The 15,232-nt window shown below is 31.8% G+C and overlaps 2 protein-coding genes across 2 annotated transcripts; both read left to right on the top strand.

The window, feature by feature from the left end:
- Nucleotides 1-498: 498 nt before the first annotated feature.
- On the top strand, nt 499-3,259 carry Bma-obr-2 (Uncharacterized protein; the record flags this gene model as incomplete). The annotated part of the gene is made up of 11 exons (XM_001898234.1): nt 499-648; nt 799-933; nt 1,161-1,258; nt 1,531-1,710; nt 1,819-1,897; nt 2,027-2,142; nt 2,237-2,369; nt 2,526-2,597; nt 2,717-2,837; nt 2,931-3,018; nt 3,163-3,259. 11 exons carry the CDS (start codon nt 499-501, stop codon nt 3,257-3,259), a joined length of 1,269 nt encoding a protein of 422 aa, XP_001898269.1.
- Nucleotides 3,260-9,405: 6,146 nt separating this feature from the next.
- Nucleotides 9,406-12,924, top strand: Bma-cah-5 (Uncharacterized protein; the record flags this gene model as incomplete). The annotated part of the gene is made up of 6 exons (XM_001898233.2): nt 9,406-9,454; nt 9,790-9,978; nt 10,499-10,659; nt 11,069-11,210; nt 11,398-11,555; nt 12,715-12,924. The coding sequence occupies 6 exons, from the start codon at nt 9,406-9,408 to the stop codon at nt 12,922-12,924; spliced, it is 909 nt and encodes a 302-aa protein (XP_001898268.2).
- Nucleotides 12,925-15,232: the final 2,308 nt, after the last annotated feature.

The following is a 15,232-nucleotide window of genomic DNA, read 5'->3' as shown; positions in this document are numbered from 1 at the left end:
CAGAGACTGAAATGCTTGCTATAACAAAACACCAACTGAGACTACACACTCCAATCAAATTCTCAATCTCTGCACACCCAACTATACAACTACCAAAGCATCTGCCTCCCCATGTCTTTGTCAATCTCTACTACACTCCTTTCCACCTTACACCTACAAATCTCACGAAGTGAGTGTTGCGTGTGTGTGCTATGCTACGAGTCATGAAATTAACGGTTTCAGTCTGAAATGTGGGCAAAAATTGAAGTCAAATATAGATGGTCGAGGATATATCATTTAGCGTACGTCATGTTTTCATTTTCTTTTAAATGAAAAACTTAGGACGAAATTTCTGAAAAAGATTGTTCACTTGCTTTGCTTCTGTAACTCTGTTTAGCTGATGGTTTGACAATGAAATGAATGTTATGAATAGCATTATTTCAGGCGATTCAACTAGTCCTGTCTTGCATGGCATTTAAAAGGAATCTAACCTATTATTGATCTGATTTGCCTGAAGGTATGGAAAGTACAGGCCACGCCGCTGATATGGGAAGTGGCAAGATGAGTAGTGGAGATAGCGTACACAGCTGGAGAGATACTCTTCCAGTTTCGATGGTATCGAAAAGTGAATTGAGCGTATGGAGTGTGCTCAAAAAATGCATAGGAAAGGTAAGAGATGCTAGTTTGAACACCCCCTTTAATTTCATTTTTCAGTGATAAAAACGACGCATCATCAAATGCGGAAAATACGGATATTTAGCTGACGTGATAAATCTCTCAACTGATATTAAGTGATAACGCAACGTTAGACCTTTTCAGGACCTGACGCGAATTTCCGTCCCGGTAGTTTTTAATGAACCACTCAGTTTCCTGCAACGCCTCGCTGAATACATGGAATATGCTGAATTACTGGAGAGAGCAAGTAAATGTGCGGATGTCACTGAAAGATTTGAGGTAAAGTGATTCGAGCCTATTTCGAAGGCGTTAACAATTCGAGGCCTTCTACTTTTCTCACGTCAAACGTCACGAAAAGAATTAACTTTGGAAATTAGAGAGAATATGTGGGCTTTGTTTTAGTATCAAAATTAATGTAAGTTCATGCAAATGATGTTTTTGATAATTTTATCTGTATATTGAATGTGGGATCATGGCGCGATTAAAATCAGCGAGGTTTGTTGCAGTATGTTGCTGCGTTCATTGTTTCATCACTTTCTTGTAATTATTTGCGATTATCGAAGCCATTCAATCCCTTGTGGTTTGAAACCTATGAATTAGATAGGTAAGTTTTTTATAAAATTAAATGTGAAGGTGAAAGCGAATTTTCATCATTCAATGCAATTTCATTATTAGAATTGTAGTATTGCTTTATAATCGAATATGCATAGTGTTTTAATATGTAATATCAAGTTTTTGAATACTTTTTCTGAAAAAAAAATATTTTAATAGGGCTTTAGTGCAATAAATTGTCGTAAAGAGCTTTAGGAATAAAAAACAAAATTTTTGTATCTATTTCTGCTTCTGTATTTTTCGGTCAGTTTTTTAATTTTTTAGGAGTGACGAAAATGGTTATCGCTTTATCGCTGAACAAGTAAGCCATCATCCGCCCAAATCTGCCTTTCATGCTGAATCGAAAAGCTATGAATTTGATGGTGTTGTTTCACCACGATTGAAATTTTGGGGAACATCTATTGAAGTACAACCGTCAGGGAGTTTTCGGCTAAAATTTTTGAAGTTTGTTCTTTTTTCCATTTTTTCTTTTTCATGTAAGTGGTATTGCTAACTTATTTCTAAAGTAATTGTTATTTTAATTCACACCTAGTTTTATTATTTCCTTTTCAGTCATAATGAAACTTATGCATGGAAAACACTGAACGTAACCATTCATAATATTGTCATGGGACAAATGTATATACAGTTGGTAACTTATTACGATATATTTTAGTACATTTACTAATTTTTTCAAACGTTTATGTTAAATAATTATCTTTATACTTCTACAAAATTTAAAAAGAGCTTTTTTGATAATATAAATTGAATATTTTTCCAGGAAGGGCATCTTCTTATACAATGTAACACAGGATTAGAGTGTAAGCTATCTTTTAAGAATAACGATAATGGACCTTCGAAGCAAAACACCTTCTTCCAGGGTTTCATATCAAAGCAGTTGGTTTATAATTTTAAATTCAAATTAATATATTTTGTTGTCTTATCTTTTACTCTACGAAATTTTAAGCTTGTAAACCATAACTGATTACAGAGAAAAAGCTTTAAGAGCAATTTACGGGAATTGGACAACATTTCTTGCCACTTGTGAAATCACTAACTTCGAGTTCCGTTACGATGATTGGTTGGAAATTGGAAGACAGTTCTTCCAAAACTGCTCTGCTGTGGTGGGTTTCATTTTTCACTCAAATCATCATTTTGTTTTTGTATGCGCATATGTTTTTGAAGTTTTTTTTTTTTTTTTTTTTTTTTTTAATTTTTAAAAATTTATTTAAAAGCATTATTTAAAAAGCTTTATATCATTCTACTGGAAATTATTGCAGGAAGATATACCTTTAATTCAAAGATCAAAACTGATATGGAAGAGTCGTCCTCGACCTTTGAATTCATCTTCAGTATGCATTCCTTAAAAATTGAATTAATCTAAGTTACTATAAAAATAATGCTGGCTCAAATTTTTTTATAATGTAATTTTGTTTAAAGCGGTTAATATTCTAGCCAGCTTTGTTTCCAGATGTATAATTTTACTTCGTTCACGTTTCTTTTAAATGATCCATCTGGCATAACAAACTTATTACCTCCAACTGACAGTCGACGAAGACCCGACATACGCCTTTTAGAAACAGGTCAAGCAGGTTGGCATCTGTTTTTTAGAAACTTATAGTAGCTTGGGTTTCTTTAAACATGTCATTTGCTATTTTCCCTTATGAGATTCTTTTCTTTTTTAGAAGCAGCAGAGAAAGAGAAAGAACGTTTAGAAGTTAAACAAAGACAAGCTCGCGCTTTAATGAAGAAGACAAGGGAAAAACTACCCAAGTAAATTTAAAATTATGCGAGAAAATAAAATGCAGTTCCATTCAGTAGCTACTGTCTTTTTTTTTAAAACCAACATTGATCTGAAGTGGGAAATCTTGGATTTAATTTGCAAGCACTGCTTATGGTTTCTATGCTTTTTTTTAGATGGTTTGAAAAAGTCACTTCTAAAGATCAGTTGTTGTGGATGTTCACTTACAAATATTGGAATCGTGAATACTATGACTGCGAAGATATTTACTGAAGCAAATATTTCAAATAATCTGGTGTTGGAACCGGTGAAAAGTTAATGGGTATTTATATAAGAATTCATAGTTTTGCATCTCAATGGTTGTTTAATCCATTTAGATTTGTTTTTGTTCGGTGCTTTGTAGTTAAATTTCATTTAGTGATTCGAACATATGATATTCCGTTGTCTGTTACTACTAGGTCGCTCTTTCAATTTATCTGTTTTTATAGAGATAATTTTTCATTTTCATCCAAATTCGAGCCGCTACAAATACATTCATTGTAATTTCCACGACAAACTCTAAATCTTCTTATCTGTTTTTTTTTTTTTTTTTTTTTTTTTTTTGAACTGGTTAGTTTTTTTTAATTTACACTGTAGAATTTCGTGGTAACTACTTTTCTGATTTCGAAATTACTTTAAACTAGAAATTGTTTATTTCAGTTCATTTCACATTTCTATATATCATTAACGTCGTCTCAAATGTTAGAATTAATGCGATGCATAGAGTATCCTGTTGGAATGTTATGCAAACTGAAACTATTTTTGGCTTTTCTTTATGAGGATATTATTTTTTCCTTTTTATTTTTGGTGAAACTATGATTCAAGGTTGAGTTAGACGTTTCAAAATATAGTTTTATGAATTCGGTTTTTAAATGATGACTATCTATAAGGCATGATGCAGTTCGCATTGTATTAAATCACAATTGATTCTCTTTGTTTTAGTACAGGAGCCTTAGAATTATTTGCAGTAATAATTGCTTACTGACATTACACAATCTGAGGAAGGAGAAAGAAGTTATCTGTTATCAAACTAGGCCGCAATATTTTACGTTGAATATAGACAGTGATTGACATTTAATCATATACTTATGAAAAAGTATTTTGATTTAACTTTAAAATCATTCATGTCAACATTCGCTTAGTGGAAATTTAGACAAGGATTAAAATTGTTTATATCAACATTCGTTAATTGAATATTGATCTAAACAATTTTAATCATAGATTAAAATTGTTTATACTGACATTCGGTTAATGTTTCGGAAACGTGTTCTCCTAACACTTATTAGCATGGTTTTTGTATCGAGATTGATTTATCCCAGTAATCACAGGAACTTTAGGAGGGCTTAATTTTGATATTGATCGCAACATCTCAAATACTTCAAGAATATCAAACCAGTTCTGTGCTTCTAGTGGTTTGAATGATTCTGGAAATGATATTCTTGACAGTTTTAGCCAGGCTTTTTAATAAATTGTCTATATTATGAGAGGAAATGTTTAGTCATTGTTCAGTAGACTGATGGTTATTCAGTAATTTAAATATAATTCAAAAAAGTTCATCTATTTTTAAGTTAAAATATTTAGGTGGTTATTAAAGAGGTTTTTATAGTGCATAGTTTGCCCTTCCGCGATTCTTTTGCTTGTTTATTTACATGGCAATTTGTAGCATGACTCCTATTTATTGTGATTGTTTGCATTACAGTATCATTTAATGCTTGCTATAAACAATATGCAAAGGAATGATATTTATTCGATAGAATTGAATTCACTTTCCCGGTCCATCTTATTTCTTGCTTCCCCTATCCAGTTTCTCAAATACTGTTATATTTATAAAAATTTGTAAGGGAAATGTTTCTCTTTAATTTATGATAATCTTTAAAGATCTTTTTGAAATATACTTTATGATACTCTTTAAAGATAACCTATAAAACGCTGCTGAGTTGTATTTATATTTTAATTTTGTAGAAACTAAATACTTTCAGTGAGATTTCTGTGACTTTTATTAGGAGTACTTTTAGTATTCGTTTATATTTCTTTTTGCATATATTTCTTTTTTATATTCTTCTCGGACCCTTTCATGATTTGTTGCAACTTTTCACGAAGCCCATATTATTGTCAAAGTAAGATCCTGACATAAAAGTGAATGTCCCTTGTGCAGTTTCTTATCAGGCCAAAGCTCTATTGTAATAACCGAATTTAAAATCCTTTTTTTGCCGTACGTTATTTGGATATTGTAACCTGTAAAGTAGTATCATGTGCTCTAATATTAAAACTGATTTCCTATTCATAGAGTTTTTTATTGCAGAAACGAAACAAACATATTGGTTGATTATGCTTTCTTGAAAGTCATGTTTTTATTTGAAAACGTTATTTCTTCGATAACAATTTCTTCATCTTTATATTATAAAATTGCATTCTTTTTCCAAACTTTGATAGAATTTCGATAAAGATAAGAAATTTCGAGATATTGCGCAGTCTCATTCAGCAAAGACATATGGAATAAATATCTGATAACATACGCAAAATAGAAAGCATGCGGTCTTACTATTGTAATTGAAATGGTTCTAACATTGAAAAATTCGTTCATCACTTTAAATCACAGCGTTGATTTATTTGAACTGAAAGTGATATGAACTCGTCTCATTTTGGATTTCTAGAAAATGATCTAATGTTAAAATGAGGTAAAAGGAAATAATTCATTACAACAATAATCGAGAGAGTTGCTATGCCCATAGTTTGAACTGTAAACGACACTATTGGCTTCCGCATCTGCTGTTATCGGATATTTTGGCAAATGACGATTCTTTCTGAAAGGTCTAAATTACTGTGATTGCTCAGGTAAAATATATACTTTGGTCCTTCAATGAAGTCGCTTTATTTTTGTAATTAATCATTCAAATTTCTTAAGCAACAAAACTACTCTCGAGTGGTTTTGAAATTTTTTTCTTTTTTCAAAATCAGGAACGTTCAGTCATGCTGTATTTTGAATGTGTGCAATAACAACCAAAACAATTGCTGCCATTTTTTGAATTGATTTTGTTCATAGCAAAATCAATTGCGACATTTAAACTTTTGCCTTCCCTTGATTTCTTTTTCAAAATCAACAATCAAGCTGGTTCAGATTTTAATTTTTTCTTACAATAGTTTTATTTTCCTTTCCTTTCCACTCAATCGTGTAAGAAATGGACAGTTGAAAAGATCATCCTGTTAGCCACCTATGTCAAAAAGTTAAAAAAAGGAGAGATCCTGAGAAGTCAATGTGACATTCATATATCTAGCGTGGAAGAGTGTAACAACAGAAGTAATAGAGTGGACAATCTTTATGATAATTTGCTATTATTTAAGTAAAGTAAAACATTTGGAGTTGAACAACGACAATGTCCCCTGCATTACAGCGAGATAACACGAACTTTATTATGCCGGGAAATATGCAAAAATCGCGGGAAAAGCGAAGGGAAGAGTTGGAGATCAGATGAAATGACCCATGGCCATCCCGCCGGATTAATGAGTATGTTGTGATTTAGGATAAGCTAATAGGAAGAGGAAGAAAGGAAGAAAGAAAGATGTGTTAAAGCTTGCCCACCCAATGCCCTTCTTTTTATTCCCACAGCTGCTTGGGAAAATTAGAAAGATGATGCGCTCGTTCTTCATGAGCGCATCATCTTTCTTTCTCTCTAATCTTTCGATTTGATTTTTTTTTTTGTTTTTTTACACTGATTTTCATTTGTCAATTTTTGATGGAACTCTCTCAGTTCTTTTCTCGAAATGAATGCCAGTTCGATGCTGAGAACTTTGATGTCTGGATTGCACTACGTTGATGCTCTTGTTTCTAAGACAGTCCAAGTCTTCACTTTCCTTATATCTTAAACTTCCATATTATCATTCATCAATTCAACTTTACTTTTATCCTTCGTCCTTCAGCAACAGATCGAAGACAATTGAGTATAATAAGTGTACGTTATGCGTATATGAAATTCATTATTAAATGAGCATTAGTATAGGTACTGATAGAAGATACTCAGGGGAAATGATGTTACGGTACTCTTTCCACACTTCTTTTTCATCCATTAAACTCTTCTATGATTTTCTCATCTTGACATTTCTAGAAGCATCAATGAATAATGAGAATTATGTCGGAAAACGAATGCTTTTTGTACCATAAACTTTACTGAATGTTCTTTGGTTCATAGACCTTATCAAGTTTTGGTATTTGGTAATTGTTGTTATTCGTCGATGCTTATTAAAAGTTTTCACTAGATTTTCCTCACATTTGGGAAGAAATACTTTTCTTAACAATAAGCATTCTATTTACTTCCATGTCAGAAAAAGTGTTGGATGAGAGAGGGAATTCAAAATTCAATTAAATTTAAAAATTTATGAGCACTGAATATGCACTCTTCCATACTTCGCTTCTTAAAAAGTACAATTATTGGTAGTAATATTTCCATAGCATCAAAATATGAGGATACACTGCACTGTTCAAAGATCTAATCTTTTCTTTCTCTTTTCCTTTTGTTCAGTCTGAAGATATTTATCAGGCAGATGCTTTTCATTTCCATTATTCCTCCAGTTCAGTTTATTTCTTCACATCTTATCATAATTTACCTTTTGGTTTATTCTATTCTCTCCTACCGTAATTTTCGGTTTTATCATTAGTTTGTTTCCTCCATCTTATTATGGTCCTCACTCTTTTTAGGATTTAATTGGGAAGTGTAGCGAAGGAGTCAAAAAGAATACAGGTACTGTTCACTGACTCACGCATAACCGTTTAATTCAAACCATTAAAAATTTCTGAATACACACCTGATAGTTAATTTGTGTATGACAGAAGTGCTAATTTCGTCCGCTGCACTTCATTTCATTCCTCTCTGCAGTTGCTTTCGATAAGTGTCGTGTGAACGAGACAACAGAGGAGACAAATGAGATATTGAAATTTATTAAGCTAAATTTCGAGAAAAGTTTAATTGCTACTCTGTATGAAGTCTCCAGTTTTAGAGTATTTTTTCCATGAGTATATCTGCAAAATTTTTTCCAAGGAAATATGTGCTAAACCCTGTCTTAAAGCTTTTTTTAAGAGAAGTACTGCAGCAATTATAATTTAGTTGGATGAGAGATAATCACAAACCATTCCTGTTATCTGCTTTCCTCAATTAGTAAAATCACTCTCGAGAAATGTCAAGATTAATTGTGTGTTTTCGAGTATTTCTATATGCATTTGCGCTGTTGGGCATTAAGTACAGTTAGTTTATGACATGTCATAAATAATTTTAGTGAAGAAAATAAAATATATCTAAATCTTTCTCGCTAATCATTATACTGAACAGCAAATCATTTATCGGTCTGTTACTTTAATAACTCGATGATGATCCATTTTAATATTGATCAGTTGATAGGAAACCAAAATAATATATTTGAAAAAAAAACTCAAAATAATATGCCTAATTTAGGAAAATAATTATCAGCAGATTGACTTTTAAAGCAAAATCAAATTTTTGTTTATAGAATACGTGGAAATCGAAAAAGCTGACAGGAAAAAATATTCTATAATTATTTCAGGTAATAACGAAAAGATAATAAATTATTAAAATAATTTCATCTGAAATTTCATCGATAATCTCATTCGAGATATTAAAGTTTTTAAGAAAGTAATTTCATCTGAAGTTTCAAAAAAGTAGTCTGAGGAATAAATAAATGCAGATTACTTTTTTATAATGAAAATTTGAGCCTCTGTGCAATGTGCATGATGACTTGTTTAGCTGAGCTAACTTTACCACTGCATTTTGTAGAGAATTAAGATATGGAGGGAAGGATGAATGAGAGATCGAATGTTTTATCAGCTGATATCTTGAGTCTCTTTCAGAAGTTTGAATACTGTGGTATGACTGATTAGAAGATGGTTTAATTTTTCTTATTCCACTGCTTATTTCATTATCTTCTATCCTGTCATTACTGTTAATAGAAGATTTATAGAAAGAATAAACATCGTTGTTATGGACGTATGTTAATCTAGAAATACCATTATAAATTCAAAATAACTCGATGTTAAGCACAATTCTTTCATCAGAGCTTGCAAAAGAATACAAAGAATTCATAGATCATTTGATGTAGACCGTTTGCTTATATTTTCGTGCTATTCGCTTGCAGCAAGATTGAAAGTTATCATGTGGAATTAGATATTATCGAAGTAGATATTATCAGTATGTCTGATATTATCACTGTACTGTAAAGAACGTCATTACATTCTCTGTAAATCTTCTAAATATCCTATGAATGTACAATTTTCATTCCTCATCATCCCATAACAATTCAAGACAAGATTAAATTTACTTCCTTAAATGATTTTCTCTCTTTCATTTTCAGAAAGATTCGCTCATCTCAAAACGATGCACCACAACGCGCTGTTTTTAACAACTATTACTGTATTTTATGTTGGTATGTCACTGTTAGTTTATTTTTAGAGGGTTCATTAGTGCGTTTATCAAGTGGTACAGTTCAGTATTAGAAAGGACAGAAAGTTCTGCTTCCTTAATATAATTCTCAGCTTCTCTAAATCGGCTTTTTTCTTTTGCGTTAAAAGTTCTATCCTGAATTTTGATTTTTACCTCATTTGATGAGTACTAAACAATCCACTATAAAAATCATAAGATTATCAGTCATTCTCTCTCTCTCTCTCTATTAAAATGGTATATATAGTTTTTGTTTTCCAATTCTTTTAATTCCAAAATTCTTGTTCTGGAAAAAGATTCTAAATTCCTATATTTTTCCAGCTGCACATAAATTTGGTTATGATGCAGAAGATGGACCGAGCACGTGGCGAGGCGTATGTCAAACTGGGAAGCGTCAGTCACCTGTAGACATTAAAGCATTTGAAATAGAAATTGCACCTTTAGATCCTTTACAATTTCTGAACTACGATCTCACCGGTCATATTCACCTGGCAAATAATGGACATACTGGTAATCCACTGATTAATTCTCTCATTCTTTTTGAGCATTTTCCTTCTCAAAATGTGTAAATTATTTAAAACTGTCCATGTTATCTGAAGTCCAAAACATTTTCAAAAAATAAAGGCGCTATACCTAATAAACAATGTGACTAATTTAAATAGCGTCTGTGTGAGAGATATCCTGCGTACATTTAGACAAAAGAATGTCTGGAAGGTACGTCAACTGCCTTAAATATGAATTTGAACTCTATGAGGCAAATTGAACATGACAAATAATAGTGGATGCATACAGGAACTTGGAAAAGCGGAATCATTAAACCTGCAGTGTATCCAGAAATTGAGAAAACTATTGCTGTCTTACCTTACTGTATGGCGGTATTATACGTCTTAGGGGTACTGACGAGACAATTGATTTAATTTATTACTGCCTTTTCCTAGATTCCTAGTTATTAATATTCTAATTCTTGTATTTAAAATAATATCGATTGGTTTCGGTTGCACTTGGTTAGCATACATTAGATCCATTACAGTGGTTGGTTCCGGTTTTGAAAGATGGGGTGAGAAGCGACCGTATATCTCTGGTGGCGGTCTTAATGGTACCTACCAACTGTCACAGTTTCACTTTCACTGGTCTCAACAAAATGATACTGGAAGTGAACATACCATTGCTTCATTGCATTATCCTGGCGAAGTAAATGACCTATGATTCATTTAACAATGAATTTATCTAACAATTATATTTAATTTTTTAAAGTAATATGTTCTAATGAATTAATGATGAAATAATGAGTAAAGGAATTAAAGAAATACTCTACTTAATAAAGAAGAAAAAAAGTATATTATGTTGCCATCATGAATTCGTCTTCATACTTTTAAATATTTAGGATCTTTGAACAAATTAAATAATTACAACTTTACTGAGTCGAATTGACACCTAGACTTCAAGAGATTAAAAAAAATTCAGGATGAACTTGCTAAAAATTTTCCAAGTAGATCAACACATCGCTTGTGTCAGTTACTCTATGATATGATCAGATATAGTGACATTTACACCTGATATTCATTTGGCGATGCAAACAACATGCATATATTTGTTTCAGTTGCATTTAGTGCATATCAAGAATGACCCGTCTCCAGATGAAGTGAACACCATTGCTGTCGTGGCTGCATTTATAAAACTTGATGATCATGCTGAATCATTGCACAATCTTAAACCTTATGTCCATAATATCAAAATGCCGAGTTAGTTACTTCCTTCATAACTTATTCCACTAATTATCTTGAGTGCTTATATATTTTCGACGCTAATTTTAACTGTTTCAGTACTGATACTGATTATCAGTATAATCAGGTACTGATTTTCTCCTCAGTTTTCAGATGACACTGTCAAAAATCAGTGGTAAAGAATTTTCAAACTATTGAATTGCAGACACCGAGCTTGTGGTACCTGGTTTTAGTGTCAGCTCATTGCTTCCAGAGCATAGGGAAAATTTCTATAGGTATGAAGGATCACTGACAACGCCTGGTTGTGATGAGGCTGTGGTATGGACATTAATGGCGGATCCTATCGCAGTCACTCCATCACAAGTGAGAATTTCCTCACAAGTTCAATAATTTTGAAATAAAAGAACTGGTAAACTAATAAGACATGATATATGCATCTGAAAGGATGTTGAAAAAAGCTGTAGAGAATGAGCACTATGATCTGAAATGAACCGAAGCATTTCTCTTTGTCTGAAAACGACTTCTCTTCTTTCTACCGTTCTCACATTGAAATTAATGACACTGCTAGTATGATAAAAGCATCAGTTTTCCGACTGATCAAGGTAAAATGTCCCCTTTATTCATCAAATTAAAAATTATTTGAAATAGCTTGGGCTCCAAGAGAACTCTTTTTCTGTTTAGTCAATCATTTTATTGTCACCTGACCAAATCTTTTTATAGGGAAATAAGTCTTTCTGATATTCTTGGATTAATGCTGGAAAATTAAGCGCTGCAATTTGTATTGTCGCATCACTGAATATTCAATTATCTTTATTCCATAAAGTTGCTTATATTTATAGATTTTTGAGGGAATTACATAAAATTTGAAAATTATGTACTTTTTTTTCTAGATTATTCTAACAAGATTGCCAATCTTTTTTGACTACCAGCTGGGAATTACTTTCATCTCATGAAACAGTAAGATTCCGGAATAAATAAATCATTCGAGAATTTGACACACCCTTTTGTGCTACACTGTGACGAAACAGAAATGTCCTTAAAGGTCACAGTACTTTTAATTAGTGAAACGATACAACTTATAAGTACCCAAAGTATGTCAAAACACTATTATAAGAAAGAATCCTTTATAACACTGCAAACTTTGCGGAAGGTTTTCTCGACGAATCTATTGGTTTTACAGTTTTATTTAATTGATTACTTTATCCCAAGACAAATTTTTTACATTGAAATTGGAAGTATTGCATTACACCACGTTTTGAATTCCATTAGACCACAAATACTTCTTGGGACTTGAAGGCCAAAACTAGCAAGAACTGTGATAGCAATAGTAGTAGTAAATAAGTCAATAAGATAATCCCTCTACATGAAAAAAAAATCTCGATAAGTGCCAAAACATGCGAAAAATATGACTTATAATAAAAGTCATATTATTGAGGAGTAGTTTATTTATTCGATGTTATCAAGGTAAGTCCTAATTGCCGCATTTTCTTAAGCGATAACTTACAGTTGTATCATTTTACAGATGGGAGCATTTCATCAGGTGCATTTTGCATCAGGAAAGACTGGACACAATTGGCGTCCAACACAACCACTCAACGGTCGTAAAATACTATTTCGCCCTTCAATCACTTTAAGAAGTTTTAAAAGTGGTGGTGTTATGTTGAAGCCAGTTTTCCAACCGCTTCTAAGTATTTGGCTGTATGGAATATATCATATTATTTCGTTTTTTTAGTATATTTTCCGAAGTTCTATTGGATTAAAGCCGACCTTTCGTTCCATGTAACTTTTTCATAGTTATTATTGTGTTTAGTTTCCATTTAATATAAGCTTATTCTTTTTCTGTCAACCTGAATCTCATCTACAAATCACCAAAAACATTGACCTTCTTGTTAATATGACCTGTCGCTGTCATCTAATTTCAGTTTCGTAATTATTTCTCATTTATTTGTCCTTGCATTTCATACATTTTTTTAATGCATAAAAGCCGTATTTTGTTGCATTCTTTACTTTATTTGCAACATCATGAACTGCACTGCATAATGAGTTTGATGACAACAACACAAATGCATGCAACACGCAGATTTAATTATGCGCATATATTCGCTAGTTGTCACTTTGACATACCTATGTGATCCATCTAAAGTAACTGCAAGAGTAGTTACTTTAGATTTCGTGATTGATTTGGACAGGAAGGAAATGAAATTTATGTGAAAACTGTTTTAGCAAACTAGCGACATATTGCCGACTGCTTTTTATCTGTTCAAAGTTTTGATATGGTCGAAGTGAATCCATCGTATATCGTTCGGGTCAATCTCCCCACGGTAATCTCGTTTGGCCATCATCCGGAGTTCGCGATATGCTGCATATAACTGCAATGTTCCCTTTTCATCTATATTTTTGAAAATAGTAATAAAATGAGGCGCAACTTTAGTGACTTGATTTGGATGTTAAATTTAAAGAGCAAAACGTTATTTTTAGATTTTTTTTTTTGGATAATCTAATGAATTTGTATCATTTCCTTCAAACCTTACCGCAAGATAAGCTTTGCAGAATTGAGGATTGTTCCATTGATATTCTTCATAATTCTTTTCTAGCTCATCTTTCAACAACTGCAATGTGGCTTCATATCGCAAAATGGATTCTGAAGGAGAAGAGAATTTCTTCCCGACTCTATAATTTTCAGAACTCTCTGTTCACTCTTTTATTTATATTTCAATAAACTATTACTTGTGGAGTGAAAGAGAAATGTTTACTGTAAAATTCATAGAGCTGAGGATCGATAATTTTTTTGAAAATAATATGAATGATGCAGCAAATCAACGCAATCATAACAACTGGACCAGGATATTTGAAAATCACATCCGATAATTTCCGGAACAAAGGATCGCACCATTTGGGAAATATTTGTACAGATGACTCAAAATCCATTTTGTAAAAAAAACTGCCCTCTGGAAGAATATATTACCCCACCATAGTTTGCTCAAAATTCAAAGAACCAATAGAAATCGCTGCAATTGTGATAAAAATCTGATATTTTTACTATAAAACAACTATATCTAAATGCTTACTTTATTTGCAAGATATTATTCAGACAGAGAAATGAAATTTAAGAGAAATGAAGTGGCGGACATTTTGCATATATGCTAATTCCACGTTTACAATTCATAATCTCAATGAACCTAAAATTTAGACCAGATGTGTGGATAAACCAAATTGCATAATGGTTGAGAATATGGAATATGCCGAATATATTAAAGTTTAATTAGAAATAATAGATGTATATTCCGAAGTTTTCGTCATCTATTTGAATATAATAGTTTCACTTCGATTTGATAGAACAATGTTGGACTATGGTTACAGACGCCTAATAATTAAGCTCTGTTATTTTCCAGAGATTTCACATAAATTGCTTCTCCTTTGGCTTACGTGATTGTGATTAATTTCAATTTCTCATACAAATGAGCACTTTTACTGGCAGTAATTGAAATACATTAAATTATAATAGTGACTTTTACATTTCATTAAATTATACAAATCTTGTATGCAAAGTAATACTACAATAACAGACACGAAGTTTAATTAAGAAAGGAAGATTTGTAAGAATCGATAGCACAGATTTAATTGGTGTTAACATTCATGCCTACTTATGTTTAATAAAATCTATCAGATAACTTTTCTATCCGTAAAGGAAACAGAGATTTTAATTAAAGAATAGATTCATGTTTTAAATTGAAATTTGCCTCTTTCATATCAATGTTTTCTTTAACAATAGCAAGACAAAAAATTGAGTTCGAATAAGAATTACAACAGAAATAAATGTTTTATGAGGAAATATTGCAATAGCAACAATAACAAAAACAGTGTCATAGGGTCACATGTGAATTTTATATTTAAAGTAGCCTTAACTGTTGCTAAATTTATGTTTAAATATAGCTGACTGTGATTAATTTCTAATGACAAATCTTAAGCAGTAAATTAAGCAATAAATAAGAGAATATTTTTTTTTTCCTTTTCGTTAAACAAATTATAATATATTGGTG

Source organism: Brugia malayi (assembly GCF_000002995.4).
Source record: "Brugia malayi strain FR3 genome assembly, contig: Bm_v4_ChrX_scaffold_001, whole genome shotgun sequence".
NCBI classification, from domain to species: Eukaryota; Metazoa; Nematoda; class Chromadorea; order Rhabditida; family Onchocercidae; genus Brugia; species Brugia malayi.
This window is presented reverse-complemented; position numbering and strand designations above follow the sequence as displayed.